Below are 22272 nucleotides of genomic sequence, written 5' to 3' on the forward strand. Positions count from 1 at the left end.
GCACAAGCTGAAAAATCTCAGCAGCGTGAAGAAAGAGAACACCATAGCTAAGACTGGAGGTACAGACGTCATCATTGGGCTGTTGGACAGGAACTTGCTGTAAAACATATTTGTACGAAAGCCTATTGTGTGCCTTTAACCAGTTCTGTAATGTTCCTGTGCCTTTAAATTGGTAGGTCAATCTGTGACGTAATTTCCCCCTTTAAAGCACTCTTTGTCAGAATAGCCAGTTTTCGACCAATGGTGGCAGCCAACCTTGTGTGCGTTAACTAAAAGTAAGTTTGTCTTATATTGTTACTGCATTTGAACTGAATGTCATGCCTTGCTACTTCTGCACATGTTTAGTGCATTGTATGTTAAGTTCAGGTGTTTTGGGTCAATTGAGAGATAATTAGTCTTGTTGACGGCGTTTCCATTCACGTTTAGTTTATTTAACGTCATTGCAACTGCGATGGCGTAGTTTGCCCTCTAGATAGCGACAGAGACCACATAATTGCCATTCATGGCTCTGAAGCTTAGTTCATTCATAGTTAAGTGCAGTATATATTTGTTATTATGCACACCTTTATATTATATTATGTATGCACATGCATGTATAATGCTGCATATTAATGTGTATATAATTGGATTGTAATTTTTCCTCTTTTCTCTATTTGTTTAGACCACACACATACGCACACACACACAAATTCACATCTAGCTTTCAGCAAAAAAGATGATTAAAGGATTCTCTGTCCGGAATCTATCCATTGTGTCCCAATTCTAAAATAACTATTAACTATCTTTTGACTCCTTCCAAGTGTTGCTCTATTGAAGATTTAGTCTTTAATAATACTTATTTGTATTATTAAACTCTTGATGGGCCCCCAGCCCATCCTAAACCTACCATCACCGTCATATTTGGGGGTACTCTGGGGGTATTGAAGGTATGCCAAGGAGTATGTGAGATTTTTAAAAAATATTCTAAAAAGAGCAACAATTCAAAAATCCTTTATAAATATTTATTGAATAATACTTCAAGAAAATATGAATTTAAGTTCATAAACTGTGGGAAAAAAATACAACAATGCAATATTCAGTGTTGACAGCTATACTTTTTGTGGAGACGTTCCATAAATATTGATGTTAAAGATTTCTTTTTTTGTGAAGAAATGTTTGGAATAAAGTTCATGAATCCAGATGGATCTCTATTACAATCCCCAAAGAGGGCACTTTAAGTTGATGATTACTTCTGTCGAAATCTTTCTTTATAATTAAATCACTTCTTTATTTTTCAACAAGTTTTTAGTTATTTTTATATCTTTTTTTCAAATAGTTCAAATGAGCAATATTTTGCACTGTTATACAATTTAATAAATCAGAAACTGATGACATAGTGCTGTATTTTACTTCTTTATCTCTTTTTTCAACCTAAAACTGTTTTGCTCTGATTAGGGGGTACTTGAATTAAAAAAATGTTCACAGGGGGTACATCACTGAAAAAATGTTGAGAACCACTGCCATTGATAATTTAATTCCTTTACTTTGACACCACTGTTGTAGGCAAATTAAGAGGCTAAAAGCAATCCAATGTAGGATGTTTAAAACAAAACATCCACATGTTAACTTTGTGTTAAGTTCTTTGGCGATTTAGCAAGACTGAATTTGAAAAGGCTTACAAGATAAGTGGACACTTAATAAACTCAACTCCAGTAGCTTTTCTTGACTTTTATTTATATTTATGGGAGTGTCTCGGGTTATAACCTAAATGAAAGAGTATAACACCACTTGGTCGTAACATTGAGAAACTTTTGTAGGCTATTGCGTGTACTACGATTAGTCAACATTGTCGACAAATTAAAATGTGTCATTAATCTGTGTCTTAATCCTACTGGGCGGAAACAAACATACAAATAAAAGAAACATGGCTGCTGCCACGGCAACTACATTGTAAGCAAAAACATGGGAAGCATAGGAACACTTCACCCTGAACACGTCAAAGACACAAATAGCCTTCTCAATTTGCAAAGCAGACCTTGATTTTCATAGCAGTATGTCAGTCATGCAGGAGCATTTAAAGCAGAGACATGTCGGACACCTGGAATGTGCGGACTCCCACTTTCCTCGGCAAGATAGTTAGCTCGAGACTATTTATGTCCACCAGCTTAATATTGTTTAAATACCGAGGTTCAGTTATTGGTAGAATGATGATTTTAATACCATATTTGAGTCTACAATTACTTTATTTATATTATTTTTGTAGTCAATATAAGACATTCACAGGTACAGTTGATGTTTTTCTACAGATTACTTTTAAATAGACACAAATGTATTCTATGTAGTCACCTTTATTGTTTTTTGTTAGTTAGAACGTGCCTAAAAATATCTCTAGCTGAATTTATAAACCGATGGTGTAGGCTTCATAATCCAATTAGTCAACGCACCATTAAAATTGTTTATTAGTCCACTATAAAAATAGTCAATAGCTGCAACTCTAATCTGTATATTGTATATGTAAACATTATGATAAAAATACAATTTTTCCCATTCATCAATGTAATTGTGGCAAACTGCCCCAAATACACATTTCGACATAAACCAACATCTCCCCCCTGGACAATGGGCACATGCACATCGAGCCCCTGACCCCCACGCCTCTGTTGCCGCTGCTTGAATCCATTAGGGGCAAAGGACGGCTGAGCCTTAGCCCCCCTCCCCGATTTACTTCCCCTCTGTTGCAAGTTTTGTGGATTCTATGTAACATGTTTGTGTGTGCTTCTAACTATCGAGTGAAGTTTCCTTTAAGTATGTTGCATTTTTTTGTAGCGTGAGCGATTGCCGACGCTGTAGATGCATGTGCATAATAAAATGGCTCCCAAACAAACTGCTCACAACAAGTAATTGGTTCTTATCACTCACTTAAAAGAACCATACAAAAGACACGATTCATTCTTGAACGTCACATCTCTAGCTAACAGTATTTTACTGATTTTTTTTTATTGCAAAAGTATCAACTGATAACCTCAAATAATCCACAACTCTTTCCGAATTTGACTCTGAGTTGTTACATTGCAGCGACTAAATAAGCTTGCATTTCACACTAATAAATTAAGTGTTCCATTACATTTAACACAATTCATTATGGCTACCCAAATACTTTGAATGCTCCAAAATTGTAATTTTTGTAATACTTTTGCATGTTGCAAATGCGGGTCTTTAAAGGGAACAGAAAAGTTGCTAGAAGGGTCTGACTACTCGCTGAATATGCATTTTAAAGTCAATAAATTGGCAACACCATCCGTCTACTTTTACACAGTCCTGTTTCCTCACGAATGATTGGCTGCATAACATGTCCATAAAATACTGTACATTTCTACCTCTGTCTTCAAGTGATGAGAGCGGAAAGTGCAAGAGAAAAAAAACTAATAAAAGCAGCAAACTTTTATTTTAGGGGGCTTCTATTAAACTACAAACAATAATATATACATATATGAAATGTGTATTTAATTCAAACATTTACAAAGGTTGCAAAAGGTGATTCCCATTGGATATTTTACAGCTGCACTCCTCTCTGTTTAAACAATTCCTCCAGTTTTTCCTCAAGAGCCGAGTTGGTACCTTTCAAGCCTTTCACCACCTCCGAAGCCCACACAAAATACTGCTGGACTCGCTCAGCTGTCCAACCTGGCAAAACACACACATGAAGATGTAAAGATTCATCTAATGGCCCCGTAATGTTTTTTTTTTTTAAGGTAATTTTGTCTTTTATTTACAAACCCCGTTTCCATATGAGTTGGGAATTTGTGTTAGATGTAAATATAAACGAAATGAAATGATTTGCAAATTCTTTTCAACCCATATTCAATTGAATGCACTACAAAGACAATATATTTGATGTTCAAACTCATAAACTTTATTTTTATTTTTGCAAATAATAATTAACTTAGAATTTCATGGCTGCAACACGTGCCAAAGTAGTTGGGAAAGGGCATGTTCACCACTGTGTTACATCACTTTTTCTTTTAACAACACTCAACAAACGTTTGGGAACTGAGAAAACTAATTGTTGAAGCTTTGAAAGTGGAATTCCTTCCCATTCTTGTTTTATGTAGAGCTTCGGTCGTTCAACAGTCCGGGGTCTTCGCTGTCGTATTTTACGCTTCATAATGTGCCACACATTTTCGATGGGACATAGGTCGGGACTGCAGGCGGGCCAGGAAAGTACCCGCACTCTTTTTTTTACAACGCTGTTGTAACAAGTGGTGAATGTGGCTTGGCATTGTCTTGCTGAAATAAGCAGGGGCGTCCATGAAAAAGACGGTGCTTAGACGGCAGCATATGTTGTTCCAAAACCTGTTTGTACCTTTCAGCATTAGTGGTGCCTTTCAAAGATGTGTAAGTTACCCATGCCTTGGGCACTAATGCACCCCCGTACCATCACAGATGCTGGCTTTTGAACTTTGCGTCGATAACAGTCTGGATGGTTCGCTTCCCCTTTGGTCCGGATGACACGATGTCGAATATTTCCAAAAACAATTTGAAATGTGGACTTATCAGACCACAGAACACTTTTCCACTTTGCATCAGTCCATCTTAGATGATCTCAGGCCCAGAGAAGCCGGTGGCGTTTCTGGATGTTGTTGATAAATGGCTTTCGCTATGCATAGTAGAGCTTTAACTTGCACTTACAGATGTAGCAACAAACTGTATTTAGTGACAGTGGTTTTCTGAGGTGTGCCTGAGCCCATGTGGTGATATCCTTTAGAGATTGATGTCGGTTTTTGATACAGTGCCGTCTGAGGGCTCTGAAGTGTTCCTGAGCCCATGTGGTGATATCCTTTAGAGATTGATGTCGGTTTTTGATGCAGTGCCGTCTGACGGATCGAAGGTCACGGTCATTCAATGTTGGTGTCTGGCCATGCCGCTTACATGGAGTGATTTCTCCAGATTCTCTGAACCTTAGATGATATTATGGACCGTAGATGTTGAAATCCCTAAATTTCTTGCAATTGCACTTTGAGAAACGTTGTTCTTAAACTTTTTGACTATTTGCTCACGCAGTTGTGGACAAAGGGGGGTACCTCGCCCCATCCTTTCTTGTGAAAGACTGAGCATTTTTTGGGAAGCTGTTTTTATACCCAATCATGGCACCCACCTGTGGGATGTTCCAAATAAGTGTTTGATGAGCATTCCTCAACTTTATCAGTATTTATTGCCACCTTTCCCAACTTCTTTGTCACGTGTTGCTGGCATCAAGTTCTAAAGTTAATGATTGTTTGCCCCAAATTTTTTTTTATCAGTTTGAACATCAAATATGATTGTCTTTGTAGCATATTCAACTGAATATGGGTTGAAAATGATTTGCAAATCATTGTATTCCGTTTATATTTACATCTAACACAATTTCCCAACTCATTGGAAACGGGGTTTGCAAATGCAAAACCCGGCAGTGGTTATGGTTTTTATAAATGTATGCATGTAAAATTGTTATATGCACATTCCTACTTCCTATGATCTTAAAACACTTCAAAGTTCATACACTCTAAAACAGACCTGCATGAGGCCAATCATAAATTACAAAATAAATGTAAAAAAGTATCTATGTTGAGTGTGCAATACAACAGTGCTGCTTTTGTTTTGAAAAGCATTATTTGTATTACTTCCGCGTGGACGTAGGCTCGTATGCGATTGTGAGTGAATGTGAACAGCGGCAATCAAAAATGACAAAATACATTTTAAAAAACATCTGTCGTGCGTGCAATACAACTGTGCTGATTTTATTTTGAAACGTGTTATTTATGGGCGTATGTCCGTGTGTAAGCTTTGAATGAAAGTGCACAGCGACAAGTGATGCCCGGTTACCCCCGAGATGATAAAAAGAGAAAGGTTGATGACGAATGCCGTGTTTTTAACAAGACATAGACTGCCAAGTATTTCTTTACAGAAATTAAAGGTAAAACCGTGTGCTTAATTTGTGGTACACAGGCTGCTTTGTTTAAAAAATAAAATTTGAATCGCCACTAGGGTTCCACCTTCTCTGTGAGCGCTTTGAGTATCTAACAATAAAAAAGCGCGATATAAATCTAATCCTTTATTATTATTAACATCAAGAACATCATTGTGTCGCTTATATTACCATTAGTGGTTGAACAGCACATGTTTCTTTTACAGTTGTCTATATTTTTAACAATTATTAAGTTTGTCATACAAAATTTAACCGGCAGGGGGGAAAATAATTTATGTTTATGGCAGTCACTCACCCGGCCAGTCTCGTCAGTTCAAGAGAAGCAACAAACAATTTGCAGTCACTATGTTGTTATAATAGAATATACATTCAATGACAGCTAACGCTAACTATCCAAATTGCTATTATTAGCCAACAATATCCACAGCTAATGCTTGTGCACTTGTTACGTACATACATACGTATTTATGTCCTACAAGAGGGCGGGACATACCGTATAAAATACATTGGAAAGTTAGCGCCCTCTAAGCATCTGTGTAAATGTTACAAACAGCCGGCCCCTTTAAATGATAAAACAGTCTTTATCACAGAAAAAAAGCATCTACCTCTCCAGGCTGTAGAGGGGTCATATTGTGATTTTTTTTCTCCTACATTTAAAACACTGTCTTGTGGTCTACATACAGTAATGTGGTACACTAATGGTAGTGCTTGGTCAAAAATTTCCATAGATTTTGTTTTGCAGATTGTTCAAACATATATCAAATATACACTTCCACTCACTTAAAGAAGTCTGGTGATTATACGGTGTTTATTTTGAAGAAAGGAGGCATGTTTTGTTTATTTCTAATCTGTAAGAAGGCTGTGGTGTGTAACCTCTTTTCAAGCTCACCTCCATCAGTTCAAATTCTTAGAAAGGGGGAACTAGTCTCAGATAACAATATAATAATAATTTTATATAGCTGCACATTTTATCATTTTAATTACCGTATTTCCTTGAATTGCCGCCAGGGGGCTAATTAATTTAAAACCTCTTCACACTCCTGCAATTACCAAAGGCATGCGGTAAAAGTAAGCATGCGCTAATTATTTTAAAACCTCTTCTCACTATAGGCAATAACCAAAGGTATGCAGTAAAAATTTGAGTGTGATGTAAGCTTGGACCTTAAATCCTCATGAATAGCTCTTAATCTTCTTCCCTTTATGCGATTTCAAAATTACCGGTATTGAAATCAGCCTCCTCCATTTTAAAAATGATGACAGGGAAGTGTCACTCGTGACGTCACGAGTTTGACCAGGCGGTAATACTAAGCATGCGCTAATTATTTTGGGAAGCGAGTACGACCCGGCAGTAATTCAAGGCAGGCGCATACTATATGATCTGTGGCAATTCAAGGAAATACGGTAGTTATACAAATGTCTTTTATCTATCGATGGCGTCAATAAAAGCATCTCTTGATGGCCTTGGACATATTCACAAACTTTCCTGGACACATCTCCACATTTGTGAGGACTCGTTGGGCCATGGACTCTCACACTGTGGACTTGTTTGCTCTATTGACCATAAAAACAGCAAAAAATGATTGATCAAGGCTCACTCTTGACAGGGACTTGCTTTTGGACACTTTTGCGAGAGTGAGACCAACGCTGTAAAGTTTAACTGTGACCTTAGATAAATATATCTTGGTAAATCTTTCAGAAAGATCTGGCCTTTAACTTTTCATAAGAAGAACATGGGTAGAGTCCAACACAGACCATTTTCAGGTCGCTTTTTGACATACACCGTTTTGTGGGTGGCCCTATTTACGTGCTGATGGCCTTCTACAGGTTTGATTTTAAACTTTTCAGGACTTGTTGGGATCCTAAATACACAAAAAATGGTACAAAACAGTTAAGAAAAGTTAGTTTTGCAAGATAGGAACCATTTATAAGTGAAAATGTTATAATTATAAAGTACATGTTTATGTTAACATTATTAACTCAAATAAGTCTTTAATGCACTGAGACTGGCAGTGAAGTGGCGAGGGATTACTGTACACAGAAACAGGTGCCAACAGGCAAGAAAAGTGGGTTTAGCATACTATATTTATTGGACTACAAGGCCCACTTAAATCCTTTCCTTTTCTCAAAAATCGACAGTGCGCCTACCCATTGCGCCTAATGTACAGAACATTTCTGATAGTGCTTACTGACCTCGAATCTATTTTAGTTGGTAAATGGTGTAAAGATCAGTGTGACCAGGAGATGACAGTCACACATAGGAGGTACGCGTACACTGCAAGATACAATAGCAAGCAACACCAAAACTTTAGTGTTTCATTGAGAGTATAGAACATTACACACCGCGCTCAAAAATCTGTCAAAATGTTTTATTACGACTGTGGTAAGCTTTGAAGATTGATGGATTGTCGGCGCATTCCAGCTACCGTAGTCAGATTTCCTGTGCTTAAACATACAAATATTATTATGGTGTGTGTATAACAGGGGGTCGGCAACCCGCGGCTGTCTGATCACTCGGATGTGGCTCAGCGGCATAATTGCCGACCCCTCCCATTATTCCGGGAGGCTTCCGGATTTTAGTGCCTCTTCCAGAAATCACCCGTGGCAGACATTCTCCGATTTTCCCCCGAACTACAATAATAAGGGCATTCCGGCAATGACTTTAACGTCCTCTAAAACATGTCGTCGCAACTGTATTTACATTATACTATCTGCGTGCCGGCCGGTCATATGTAGTATGCGGCCTTTGGTTACACACAAAAGTGACTGCAAGGCATACTTGTTCAACAGCCATACAGGTTACACTGAGGGTTGTGATATAAACAACTTTAACACTCTTACTAATATGCGCCAGACTCTGAACCCACACCAAACAAGAATGACAAACACATTTCAGGAGAACATCTGCACTGTAACACAACAGAAAAAATACCCAGAATCCAATGCATCCCTAACTCTTCGGGGCTACATTATACACCCCCGCTACCACCAAACCCCGCCCCCCTAACCTCGCCCACCTCAACTGACTCACGGAGGGCGGGGGATGTTAGGGATACACTGGATTCTGGGTATTTGTTCTGTTGTATTTATGTTGTGTTACAGTGCGGATGTTCTCCCGAAATGTGTTTGTCATTCTTGTTTGGTGTGGGTTCACAGCGTGGCACATATTAGTAAGAGTGTTAAAGTTGTTTAAACGGGCACCCTCAGTGTGACCTGTATGGCTGTTGAACAAGTATGCCTTGCAGTAGTCAACGTTCGTCGGCTGAAACCACATACAACATGTGACTTGACTGGCAAGCGGGTTGTACTTGTTGTAGACGGCGTTAATGGCAGCGCCTTCATAGCACGCCCTTATTATTGTTGTTGGAGTGAAAATCAGCAGACATTCGCAAGAATAGTTGCTCTGAAATTTGGGAGCCTCCCTGAAAAATTGGGAGAATTGGCAAGGGTGATGCTGTCAAGCGGTATTCATATAAAAATTGTGGGCCGCACAAACCTTATATTTTCATAGTAAGGTGCGGGCCACGTGTCTGAGACCCCTGGTTTATACATAGCACAAAGCAAAAAAAAACCTCAATATGCAGTGTTATTTCATTTTAAATTTCAAAAGAGTTTTGTGGCTCCCATTGTTTTATTTATTTTGTGAAACGGGTCAAAATGGCTTTTTGAGAGGTAAAGGTTGCCGACCCCTGGTGTATAAGGACCGCATAATGGCACCTTTTAGGAGACAAATTATCTGGCGTTTTGTTTGGCAATATTGTGCATCACCAACTTTTCTTACCTTCTGGTACCCGCTGATGTGTATTTGGTACGTCCATAAATCCTGAAATTTTGTGCGCGTCCGCCTTTGCAGTCGTTGTCGATAAGATTTTCCTTTTTTTCTATTGTTATGGTACATTCATCCTTCACTGTTGCCATTTTCTTATATAAAGTAGCGTAAAGTTCTAACTTATATCTGTCAGTAGACTCTATGAAAGCACTAAAAACTACCTGTGTAGTGGGTTTACATTATACACCCAAGGAACTTTAGTTATGAGGGAGTTCCGGTAAGACAGTTCTTCTAGGGACACATTTCCTGCATTGTTCTTGCACTACTGAGCCACGAATGAGGACATACTGCTCTGTTGTTGATTTAATTCAAGTCTGAAAGTCATTTAAAAAGTTAGCTCCATTTTTTGACACTTCTTCGACTCCCGTCCTTGCACGCTACACCGATATAACAAATATAGCGGGGAGAAGACGCTGTCGAGGTGGAGCCACGTAAATAAGACCGCCCACAAAACTGCGCATCCTGAAGCGACTGCCAGAAAGCGACTTGATGATGGTCTGTAAAACATTTTGACCAAAGACCCACCATTAGACCACAAGGAAGTGTTTTAAATGTAGAAAAATAAATCATAATATGACACCTTTAATGCGCCTTATAATCTGCTGCGCTTTTTGTATGAAAATAGACTTGAATAGACCCGCTCATCGGCAGTGCGCCTTGTAATCCGGTGCACCGTATGGTCCGAAAAAATACGGAAATATGACCCCTAAAAACGACACTGTAACCAGACAAATTAAAGTAGTCCTTGAAATGAGTGTAAAACTTGATTGAGACTTACCGACTGGTGTACAGCGGTTCAGGTCCCTCAGGTTGTAGAGTTTGTCAGCCAGTTTGACCAGTTTGGCCTGGTGGCTGCAATGAGGTGCATGTTCAACCTGCAGACGCTTCCGCTCCTGTTTGGGCAGACTCTTATCGTCCGTCACCTCCCGCACGATGCGAGCGACGATGGCTCCAAACTTTGTTTCCAGCTCTTCGTTTTTTGTGTCTGTGTCCTCCAAAGTGTCATGAAGCAGAGCAGCCTGACAAACACATGCACAAAAAAAACGGCGATGGGATATAATCTTTGAAAGAGAAAACACACGACTACAATAGCTTGAAACATACTTGCAAAGTCTCGATGTCTGTGACACCACCTTCATGGCTGAGAATCCTTGCAACTCCTTGACAGTAAAAACAAATAAGGGGATATATTATTTAAGGTAATCATCCATCCATTTTTTACCGCTTATTCCTTTTGGGGTCGCGGGGGGGCGCTGGTGCCTATCTCAGCTACAATCGGGCGGAAGGCGGTTTACACCCTGGACAAGTCGCCACCTCATCGCAGGGCCAACACAGATAGACAGACAACATTCACACTCACATTCACACACTAGGGCCAATCAACCTATCCCCAGGTGCATGTCTTTGAAGGTGGAAGGAAGCCAGAGTACCCGGAGGGAACCAACGCTGTCACAGGGAAATCATGCAAACTACACACAGAAAGATCCAGAGCCCGGGATAGAACCCAGGACTACTCAGGACCTTCGTATTGTGAGGCAGACGCACTAACCCCTCTTTCACCGTGCTGCCCCCAAGGTAATTATATTATATTAATACTGTCTAATATAAAAAGCATAACAAATACATATTACATAATGCATTGTATAATAAAAGTATCAGAAAGGAGAATGTTTCTGACAAGGAAATATCTAAATAGATGGTAGCAGTTTATACCAAGAGTTTTATGCAAGTCAGACATTTTTATTCAGTTGTAGTTCAAAGTTGAAGTTACTCTATCCTCTTGTGGGGCAAAGTGGTTCCTACATGCACATGCATGCTACAATCCTCCGGTTGCCATTTCTATTCAAAAGCAGCATCCATCCATTTTCTACCGCTTATTCACTTTGGGCGGAAGCATATCTTTCTCAATTGTATCGGTCAGTAGAAACGATGTGAAAGCCCTATAAACTACAACATGGCTGATAGGGTGGAGACGCAGTTGAAGGGGGCTTGACCTAAAGAAGGGCTTCGGCACGTAAGTATGATCGCCCACAAAACGTAACATGCTGAAAAGATGGTCAGAAAGCGGCTTGAACATGGTCTGTAAAACAAAATCTATGCAACATTGGGACAAAAGCACAACCGTTACATGTTATTTTGGAAAGTGTTTTACATGTAGAAAAACATTCATCATTTCAGCTGGAAGTGCTTTGGTAAAAAGAAAAACCCCTTTTTGCAGAGTGAGCATCATACTTTTTCTGTTGGTCCACTGTCCAGCGGTATAGCTCGGTTGGTAGAGTGGCCGTGCCAGCAAATTGAGGGTTCCAGGTTCGATCCCCGCTTCCGCCATCCTAGTCACTGCCGTTGTGTCCTTGAGCAAGACATTTTACCCACCTGCTCCCAGTGCCACCCACACCGGTTTAAATGTAACTTAGGGTTTCACTGTGTAAAAGTGCTTTGAGTCACTAGAGAAAAGCGCTTTAAAAATATAATTCACTTCACTGTCATGTTTTTTTCTTTTTTACTCAAATTTCTCATCCATGGGATTGACGTGCTGTTTTGCCTCTTCCATATCGACGTGTTTACTTCTGCACTGTCTCTACCGCTTGCGCAACAGTAACACTTATGTGACTATCAAAAACCAATTAGTCACTGAGAGTGGAAAGCAGGGCTCTGTCTGACACGCTAGGTCCAAGGATGCAACATGAAGTAATTATTGCTGTTTTGGAGGGTGATTTATTGTCCCTTTGAGTAAAAATACAATACATTACAATCAGATGGTTTGTGGTTCCTTGCCGCTCCTTTTGCGGTCAACAGAAGTAACGGCACCTAGGTTCACACTCTCTCCAAACAAGCCAAACAATTCCCCCAGACAAGTGCAGGTGATATTCATTCAGCAATCATTCAGCCCCACAAACACTCCTTCCCCACACACACACACACACACATGTAGCCACACCCACTATCCCAGGTGACAAGTGAGAGACAAATCCCTACCTCTACAACACTACTTCAACAAACTGCCCGAAATGCATTGCCAAATAGGTTTTAGGGATTTTGAGTCATTATGCGCTGCATTTTGGATAATTAAAAAAAATCTGATTAATAATAATGATAGATGTATCTGCATTAAAGATTTAGTTTTGGCAGCTATAGTATTAGAAGCTGTCAAGTTATTAAGTTACAAATGAAGACATTGCAATCCCTGGCATCTGTGTTTTTTTTGGTGTTTTTCCACTCGGCTTTTTGACAACAAGTAGTCATAAAATGCGTTAAAAAAAGCAAAAAGCCTATCACCTGACAAGTAAAAGTAATTCGGGAATTGTTCGCCTCTTTGGACTAAAAGATGAATTTTGTAGTTTTTCCGCACACTTGTGTTTGAGATGGCTGCTTTGAGGTCTGAGTGACAATACAACGATCTCGCCCGTGAAGGGGACAAGGGGGCCGATTGAAGTCAGTGCTGGCATGGCTCCATGAAGGTGACTGAAAAGTTTCATTTTGGAGGGAGCACTTTGTGCCTTGGTGGCGGGTCTCAAACAATCATGGAGGTTCACCTGCTGGATTTGGAGGTCCTGGGCTGGTGTGGTTACACGTGATGTGTGTTTGTGAGGCCGGTTAAATGTACTGCCAAATTCTCTGAAACGCCTTTGGAGACGACTTACTGTAGAGAAATGAACCCATCTGTCCATTCATTTTCTACCGCTTATTCCCTTTGGGGTGGCGGGGGGTGCTGGTGCCTATCACAGCTACAATCGGGCGGAAGGCAGCGTACACCCTGGACAAGTTGCCACCTCATCGCAGGGCCAACACAGATAGACAGACAACATTCACACTTACATTCACACACTAGAGCCAATTTAGTGTTGCCAATCAACCTATCCCCAGGTGCATGTCTTTGGAAGTGGGAGGAAGTCAGAGTACCCTGAGGGAACCCACACATTCACGGGAGGAACATGCAAACTCCACAAAGAAAGATTCCCAGCCCAGGATTGAACCCAGGACTATTCAGGACCATCATATTGTGAGGCAGACGCACTAACCCCTCTGCCACCGTGAAGTGCAGAGAAATGAGCATTCAATTTAAAAAAAAAAAAATAACTGCATCGACAGCGAGGACATGCCATGACCGCCCTTGACTTTTTATTTATTAATGGACAATTGTAACGTAATTGTTTAGTCAAATAAATTGATAACAACACCCCGAGATTACTTTTTTTCTTACATTTTTAACTGTTTAAGACATTGCATAATCAACTTTAATCGGCATAAACCAGTGGTTCTCAACCTTTTTTCAGTGCTGTACCCCCTGTGAACATTTTTTTTAAATTTAAATACCCCCTAATCAGAGCAAAGCATTTTTGGTTGAAATCAAGAGATCAAGAAGTAAAATACAGCACTATGTCATCAGTTTCTGATTTATTAAATTGTATTGCTCATTTGTAGTGGTCTTTCTTGAACTATTTGGAAAAAAAGATAGAAAAATATCTAAAAACTTGTTGAAAAATAAACAAGTGATTCAATTATAAATACAAATAGAAGTAATCATCAACTTAAAGTTCCCTCTTTGGGGATTGTAATAGACATTCTCCTGGATTCATGAACTTAATTCTAAACATTTCTTCACAAAAAAAGAAATCTTTAACATCAATATTTATGGAACTTGTCCACAAAAAAATCTAGCTGTCAACACTGAATTGTTGCATTTCTTTTTCACAGTTTATGAATTTACACTCATATTTTGTTGAAGTATTATTCAATAAATATAGCTATGCACAATTTGTTTTCAGATATATATATATTGTATGTATATATATATATATATATATATATATATATATATATATATATATATATATATATATATATAGTATGTATATATACGTCAGGTCAGAAAAAAACACAGAGGCTATTTCATCCCTACAAGCCTGTTTCGCAGGTTTCTCTGTACTTCAGGGGATTTTATTGAAGTGTCTCACTTCAATAAAATTTCCTGACCTAACATTAATTCCACTCTACCCTGGTATTGAGCACTGTATAACAGATAAACCACAGAAACCTTGACTACCTGACCTTGCTCCTGATGGGATCCTGGTGAGCGCCTTGCATGGCAGCTCCCGCCGTCAGTGTGTGAATGTGTGTGTGAATGGGCGAATGTGGAAATACTGTCAACATACAAGTACAACCCATTTACCATATATATATATATATATATATATATATATATATATATATATATATATAGTTAATTTCTGTGGTTTATGTTTTACAGTACATATATACACACATATACATATATATATATATATTTATATATATGTATATATATACACACATATATATATATATATATATATATATATATATATATATATATATATATATATATATATATATATACATACATATATACACATGTATATATACACACACATACATAAATATATATGTATGTATATATATATATATATATATATATATATATATATATATATATATATATATATATATACACACACATACATACAATAGTAAAGTCAACTTACCAATTGGGTCTTGTTTTAATAAATACTTGGGCCTACTACGCTACTGTATTTAACTGTTGTTATGGTTGCACTTGGGAGGGACAAGTCTTTGCTGAGGTGGTACTTAACCACTCAGTTAAACCAAAAACTATTTGCAGCACAAACAAAGAGCAAACAAATGGGACAAGTTTGGGCAGATGTTGACATAGTTGGGCGTTCTACTTATGATTATTAACATGTTAGTTACATGTCAATAACATAAAATGATAAAACGTTTATAACTTAAAAACTAAGATAGTTAGACCAACTTCACACAGGTACCAAGCGGGTCGGTAATTTATATCGTTCCATATAGCCTGAATGCTGCACAATAGTTATGTGAACTAACCAATTGGGTGGTTAATTTAAGTCCTGCTTTCCTGGGCCCTGAATGCAACACAATGGTTAAGTCAACTTACCAATCGGGTGGTTAATGTAAGGCGTTCCCTCTTCGTCTTTGCGACGCTGCTTTCGGTGTTTTCTAGCCGCAAAATCAACTGTCTCTACTAACAACACTGCATCCGAACTCATAGCGTCAAATGTGCTTGGCGAGAGCAAACAACAGCCCGGAGTTTTTGAAGTGTAACTATTGCAGGCAGGAAGGCACCGTTCACTGCTTGTGTTGTTCCAGTGGAGGATTGCGCAACCCCTGACATTGAGTACTACTACTAGTATTATTGTCTGTGGCGGGCCAGCGGCACAAATGTAGGCCACGCCCCTTTGAGTTGCGCGCCGACGGCGAGCCTAAAAGGACCAAAGTGTACAAAAAGAAGCATAGGAGTCAGAGCAGTGGTTCTCAAATGGGGGTACGCGTACCCCTGTGGGTACTTGAGGGTATAGCAAGGAGTACATGAGATTTTTTTTTTTTTATGTTCTAAAAATAGCAGCAATGCAAAAATCCTTTATAAATATATTTATTTAATAATAATTCAACAACATATGAGTGTAAATTCATAAACTGCGAAAAAGAAATGCAACAATGCAATATTCAGTGTTGAAAACTAGATTTTTTTGTGAACAAGTTCCATAAATATTGATGTTAAAGATTTTTATTTTTTTGTGAAGAAATGTTTAGAATTAAGTTTATGAATCCAGAGGGATCTCTATTATAATCCCCAAAGATGGGCACTTTAAAGGCCTACTGAAATTAGATATTCTTATTTAAACGGGGATAGCAGGTCCATTCTATGTGTCATACTTGATCATTTCGCGATATTGCCATATTTTTGCTGAAAGGATTTAGTAGAGAACATCGACGATAAAGTTTGCAACTTTTGGTCGCTAATAAAAAGCCTTGCCTTACCGGAAGTAGCAGACGATGACGTCACAAGGGTGAGGGCTCCTCACGTCCTCACATTGTTTATAATTGGAGCTTCCAGCAGCAAGAGCTATTTGGACCGAGAAAACGATAATTTCCCCATTAATTTGAGCGAAGATGAAATATTTGTGGATGATGATATTAATAGCGAAAGACTAGAAAAAAATAAAAGTAAAATATAAAGTTTTCCAAAAAAAAGGCGATTGCATTGGGATGGATTCAGATGTTTTTAGACACATTTACTAGGATAATTCTGGGAAATCCCTTATCTTTCTATTGTGTTGCTAGTGTTTTAGTGAGATTAAATAGTACCTGATAGTCGGAGGGGGTGTGTCCACGGGTGTCTTGACGCCAGTCTCTGAGGGAAGTCGACGGCAGCTGCATGGACGGCGCAAGCTCAGCTGATCTCCGGTAAGAGGCGACTTTTTACCACAGTTTTCTCACCGAAACCTGCCGGTTGATAAGTAGTCGGGAACCATGTTTGCTTGACCGCTCTGATCCAAAGTAAAGCTTCACCTCCGGGAATTTTAAACAATGAAACACTGTGTTTGTGTGGCTAAAGGCTGAAGCGTCCCACCTCCATCTTTCTACTTTGACTTCTCCATTATTAATTGAACAAATTATAAAATATTCAGCAACACAGATGTCCAGAATACTGTTTAATTGCGCGATGAAAAGAGACGACTTTTAGCCGCAAATGGTGCTGCGCTAATATGTCCCCTGCAACCCGGGACGTCACGCGCACGCGTCATCATTCAGCGACGTTTTCAACAGGAATATCCGCGGGAAATTTAAAATTGTAATTTAGTAAACTAAACCGGCCGTATTGGCATGTGTTGCAATGTTAATATTTCATCATTGATATATAAACTCTCAGACTGTGTGCCTTTAAGTTGATGATTACTTCTATGTGTAGAATTTTTTTATTAATAATTGAATCACTTGTTTACTTTTCAACAAGTTTTTAGTTATTTGTATATCTTTTTTTCCAAATAGTTCAAGAAAGACCACTACAAATGAGCAATACAATTTAATAAACCAGAAACTGATGACATAGTGCTGTATTTTACTTCTTGATCTCTTTTTTCAACCAAAAATGCTTTGCTCTGATTAGGGGGTACTTGAATTAAAAACATGTTCACAGGGGGTACATCACTGAAAAAAGGTTGAGAACCATTGAGTTAGAGCAGTGGTTCTCAAATGGGGGTATGCCTACCCCTGGGGGTACTTGAAAGTATGCCAAGGGGTACGTGAGATTTTTCAAATATATTCTAAAAATAGCAACAATTCAAAAATCCTTTATAAATATATTTATTGAATAATACTTCAACAAAATATGAATGTAAGGTCATAAAATGTGAAAAGAAATACAACAATGCAGTATTCAGTGTTGACAGCTAGATTTTTTGTGGACATGTTCCATAAATATTGATGTTAAAGATGTATTTTTTTGTGAAGAAATGTTTAGAATTAAGTTCAGGAATCCAGATGGATCTCTATTACAATCCCCAAAGAGGGCCCTTTAAGTTGATGATTACTTCTATGTATAGAAATATTCATTTATAATTGAATCACTTGTTTATTTTTCAACAAGTTTTTTGTTATTTTTATAACTGTTTTTCCAAATAGTTCAAGAAAGACCACTACAAATGAGCAATATTTTGCACAGTTTATACAATTTAATAAATCAGAAACTGATGACCTAGTGCTGTATTTTACTTCTAGATCTCTTTTTTTCAACCAAAAATGCTTTGTTCTGATTAGAGGGTACTTGAAATAAAAAAATGTTCACAGGGGGTACATCACTGAAAAAAGGTTGAGAACCACTGAGTTAGAGGAACCAACTTGTTTGAGTTTAAAGCAGGGGTCTCAAACTCAATTTACCTACTGACGACTTGTCCAGGATGTACCCTGCCTTCTGCCCGAATACTAATAATAATAAATTGTATTTATAAGGCGCCTTTCTGCGCACTCAAGGACACCGTACAAAATCAAAACAATAAAATCAAATTGTATAAAAACAACAATAATAACAACAACAAAGATAGATAAGATTAGACTGACCATACGTCCTCTTTTCCCCCGGACATGTCCTCTTTTGCGGGGGCTGTCCGGGCGGAATTTCTTAAATGCCTCAAAAGTCTGGTATTTTGAGTTAGGGTTGCGTGGACGGTATTTTCGATGTACAAAGGTTAAGAAGGGGTTAAAAAGAAATTGTGCAAGTGTGCGCGCACGCAGCAGCATTCGTGAGGGAGGGACAGAGAGAGCAGGAGAGTTATGATAAACGCGCATGCGTCGCCAGGCTCCGCTTTTTATGATATATTTATCAGAACTAGGGGTGTCAAAAGTGTGCCCCGGAGGCCATTTGCGGCCCGCAGCTAATGTTTTAAAGGCCCATGGCACATTCTAAAAATACTATTAAAATAAACAAAAACATAACAAAAGTGAAAAAAAAGCTTAAAGGTGAAGTGTAATTTACAAAAAGTTGCAATGTTGACTGATATCATTGCTCTAAACATAATATTGAATCAAAATCAATGTTATTGTGAATTATTAACCTATCCAAGGTTCCCATTACATCACATCAAATATTCCACTTTGAAAAATATTTTTGGTGGAAGATTTTGCATATTTTGTGCGTTTGCCATTGAAAACGTAATTTTTTTTTTTTACAAAAAAAGGGCGGAAAACAAACAACGTAAAAAGAACTAAAACATTTTGAAATGAGGGATGGATAAGAAGTTGATGTAGACTCCAGAGATTTTAGTGTTAAATATAAAATGTATGTATGCCCTGGCACACCATTATCATCATTTCATGACCCAAGCAAAACACTTTTATACTGAAATAAATACACCTACAACTTATTAGATAAAAACAGAAACAACAACCAGCAGAGGTAAAGTTCAGATCCATGAAGAAAAGAAGAAAGTGAATGAATGTTTATAACTGAATACATTTACATATGCATACAAATTTGTTTTCTTTTTTAATTATTTTTTTAATGGATGAAGTAACGTTTATGACAACCTTTTTCCGAAACACAACATGGAATGTTAGATATAACAGGATAATCCATACGTTTTGATGAGCATCGTGCGTTGCGGTGGAGATGTAGCCAAACTCTCATGAGACACACTTTGCCTTTGGTCTTGTAGATATATTTATTGTATCGGCAGCATCGTAAATATGCTGCCGCTAGACACACAGATTGAACTCATCACTCCGGAACAGGAAACATAGGTGTCAGGTAACACAGAGGTAAACACTGCCCTCTAATGGACACAATGAGTAAGGGCGTACAACAGTACAACACTTAACACCCCCTCTCGCTCTTAGCTTATTGTGATACATTAATTTTCATAGAAAATAAAACAACAACAACACATTTTGGCACACAATATGCTTTTCTTGCACTCTAAGTGCCAAACAAATACTTTGCAAACATCTTCAGTTTTAGCTTAGTGGCTGGTTTTGTCAAGTCAGCAATCATGTTGTCAGTAGAACAATAATCCAAACATATTCTCCCACTGTTCACAGTTTCACGAATGAAATGATACCTTATATCAATATGTTTGCACCTTTGTCGGTTTACTGGATTTCTAGCTAGTGCTATAGCTCCCTGGTTGTCATCGTAAACCTTGGTTTGTGCATACTGACACTTATCAATACCCTTGAGTAACTGTTGTAAATACATACACTCCTGTATGGCTGACGCTAAGGCCATGTATTCTGCCTCGCAGGTAGACAGTACAACAGTTGGTTGCTTTTGACTTTTCCATGAAATTAGTGCACTTTTCTCACTTAAACTGGCACAGTACCCTGTGGTGCTACGTCTGTCTGTGACCTCAGATGCCCAGTCAGCATCGCTGTGGACTATTAGACCAAGTTCACCTGTGTCATCCCTTTTAAAACATAACCCACGGTCTGTTGTACCTTTAAGATACCTGAAAACATGCTTTACAGTGTTCCAATGTTCCTCACTTGGCTCAGCAAAATGCTGGGAAAGTTTACTGACCACATAACTTAAATCTGGTCTAGTGCAAGTAGCCAAATAGATCAAACTTCCCACTGCCTCTCGATAGATCTTTGATTCTTCCATTTTTACAGCATTTTCTGTGTACTCGAGTTTTGACTCGCATGGGGTCTCTCTGGCCTTACAATCTTGCATCCCAAATCTGGAGAGGATTTTGTTTACATACTTGTGTTGTGACATTGTGACTTGGTCCTCTGACTGTTTAAAATCAATCCCTAGAAAATTGTTTAACTTCCCCAGGTCTTTCATTTTAAATCTCTCAGTGAGAATCACTTTGACATTTTTCACAACCTCCTCATTGTTAGCAGCAATTATCAGATCATCAACCCACACAATCAATATCACTTTTTCATTTTCTGTTTCCCTTGTGTATTGGCAGTTATCAGCAAGATTTTGATCAAAACCGTTTTCAGTGAGATATGCATGCAACAGAGAATTCCAGTTTCGACCTGACTGCTTGAGACCATATAAGGACTTCTCTAATTTGCATACTAGCTTCTCTCCTGTTTTTGACTTTTTCTCATAACCTTCAGGTTGTTCGAGATAAATCTCACAGTCAATTGGTGCGTGTAGGTATGCGGTTTTCACATCCATTTGATGTAAAACTAGATCTTCCTGCACTGCTTTTTGCATGATTACTCTGACTGTTGTCATGTCAGCAGTAGGCGAGAATGTTTCCTCATAATCGATGCCTTGTTTCTGGCTATAACCTTTTGCAACAAATCTTGCTTTACACTTATCTGACCCATCTGTATTACTTTTGAGTGTATATACCCATCTACCCCCCACTGCCTTTTTGCCTGGTGGTAACTGAGTGATTTTGAATGTATCATTCTCTTTTAGTGACTGCATTTCGTCATTCATTGCATTTATCCATTGCTGTGACCTGGTTGATCGTATGGCATCCTGGTAATTTTGTGGTATGTCGCAAACTGCTCTATAACACGAGTCTACACTAGTTACCAGCATGTCTGCTGTGTCTTCCATGTGATATTCCTGTAGGCGCACAGGCCTTCTCCTAACTCTAGGTGGGTTCTTTCTTTCCTGACCCCCAGCGCTAGACTGTTCACCTTCAATCTCTGAAACAGAAACATCATCTTTAACACTTTGACCTGATGCGTTTCCCATTTTTTCATCATTATTTTCCTCACTGTCAAGGAACCTGGGGTTTACCTCTCTGTCCTGATACTCAGTGTGTGGCCCATGTGTTTGTGTTTCTTTTTCGTTGACTGTCTTGTTTGTAAATTTCACTAGCCTGTGTTTTTGGACTGTTTCTATGTCTGGATAATACACAAGATAAGCTGGGCTGTTCTTGTCGTACCCGATAAAACGACCCTGCTCACATCTAGGATCTAACTTCCCTTTCTCCTGCGTGTATGCAAAACACACCGTTCCAAATTTTTGAAGTTTGGACATGTCTGGCCTCTTGCCTGTGAGCATCTCATAAGGTGTTTTCTTTGTGCGTTTACTGTAACATCTATTTCGCACATAGGCAGCTGTCTGTACAGCATAATTCCACATTTTGTCTGGTAGTTCACTGTCAAAAAGCATACACCTGCCCATCTCATAGAGGGTTCTCCAACTTCTCTCTGCCGTGCCATTTTGGTG

General features: G+C 38.6%; 2 protein-coding genes across 3 annotated transcripts in view; one reads left to right on the forward strand and one right to left on the reverse strand.

The window, feature by feature from the left end:
• The first annotated feature begins 256 nt into the window (after positions 1-256).
• Positions 257-22272, forward strand: part of vps33b (VPS33B late endosome and lysosome associated) — a 47342-nt gene continuing 25326 nt past the window's right edge. Inside the window, exon 1 of the mRNA XM_061886951.1 lies at positions 257-275. The gene's annotated coding sequence lies outside the window, so the exon portion shown is untranslated. The remainder of the gene's footprint in view (positions 276-22272) is intronic.
• Positions 3406-16003, reverse strand: hddc3 (HD domain containing 3). Of its 2 annotated transcripts, XM_061886965.1 has the most exons (5): positions 15730-16003; positions 10875-10930; positions 10549-10789; positions 8135-8216; positions 3463-3663 (listed from the first exon to the last, which is right to left on the reverse strand). In XM_061886965.1, the coding sequence occupies exons 1-4, from the start codon at positions 15839-15841 to the stop codon at positions 8170-8172; spliced, it is 456 nt and encodes a 151-aa protein (XP_061742949.1). In that variant the 5' UTR covers positions 15842-16003; the 3' UTR covers positions 3463-3663; positions 8135-8169. The 2 variants fall into 2 exon arrangements, with proteins under 2 accessions (XP_061742948.1, XP_061742949.1); XM_061886964.1 differs by lacking the exon at positions 8135-8216 and having other exon boundaries at positions 3406-3663; positions 15730-15997.

This window comes from Nerophis ophidion, linkage group LG25, assembly GCF_033978795.1.
Source record: "Nerophis ophidion isolate RoL-2023_Sa linkage group LG25, RoL_Noph_v1.0, whole genome shotgun sequence".
Classification (NCBI taxonomy): domain Eukaryota; kingdom Metazoa; phylum Chordata; class Actinopteri; order Syngnathiformes; family Syngnathidae; genus Nerophis; species Nerophis ophidion.

Bases quoted from the DNA above. Each gene is read 5' to 3' on its own strand.
- hddc3 (XM_061886964.1), bottom strand. From the start codon at position 15,841: ATGAGTTCGGATGCAGTGTTGTTAGTAGAGACAGTTGATTTTGCGGCT. The intron at 10,931-15,729 runs GTAAGTTGACTT...TTTACTGTCAAG, and splicing joins TTACATTAACCACCCGATTG to GAGTTGCAAGGATTCTCAGC. The intron at 10,790-10,874 runs GTATGTTTCAAG...TGTGTTTGTCAG, and splicing joins CAGACATCGAGACTTTGCAA to GCTGCTCTGCTTCATGACAC.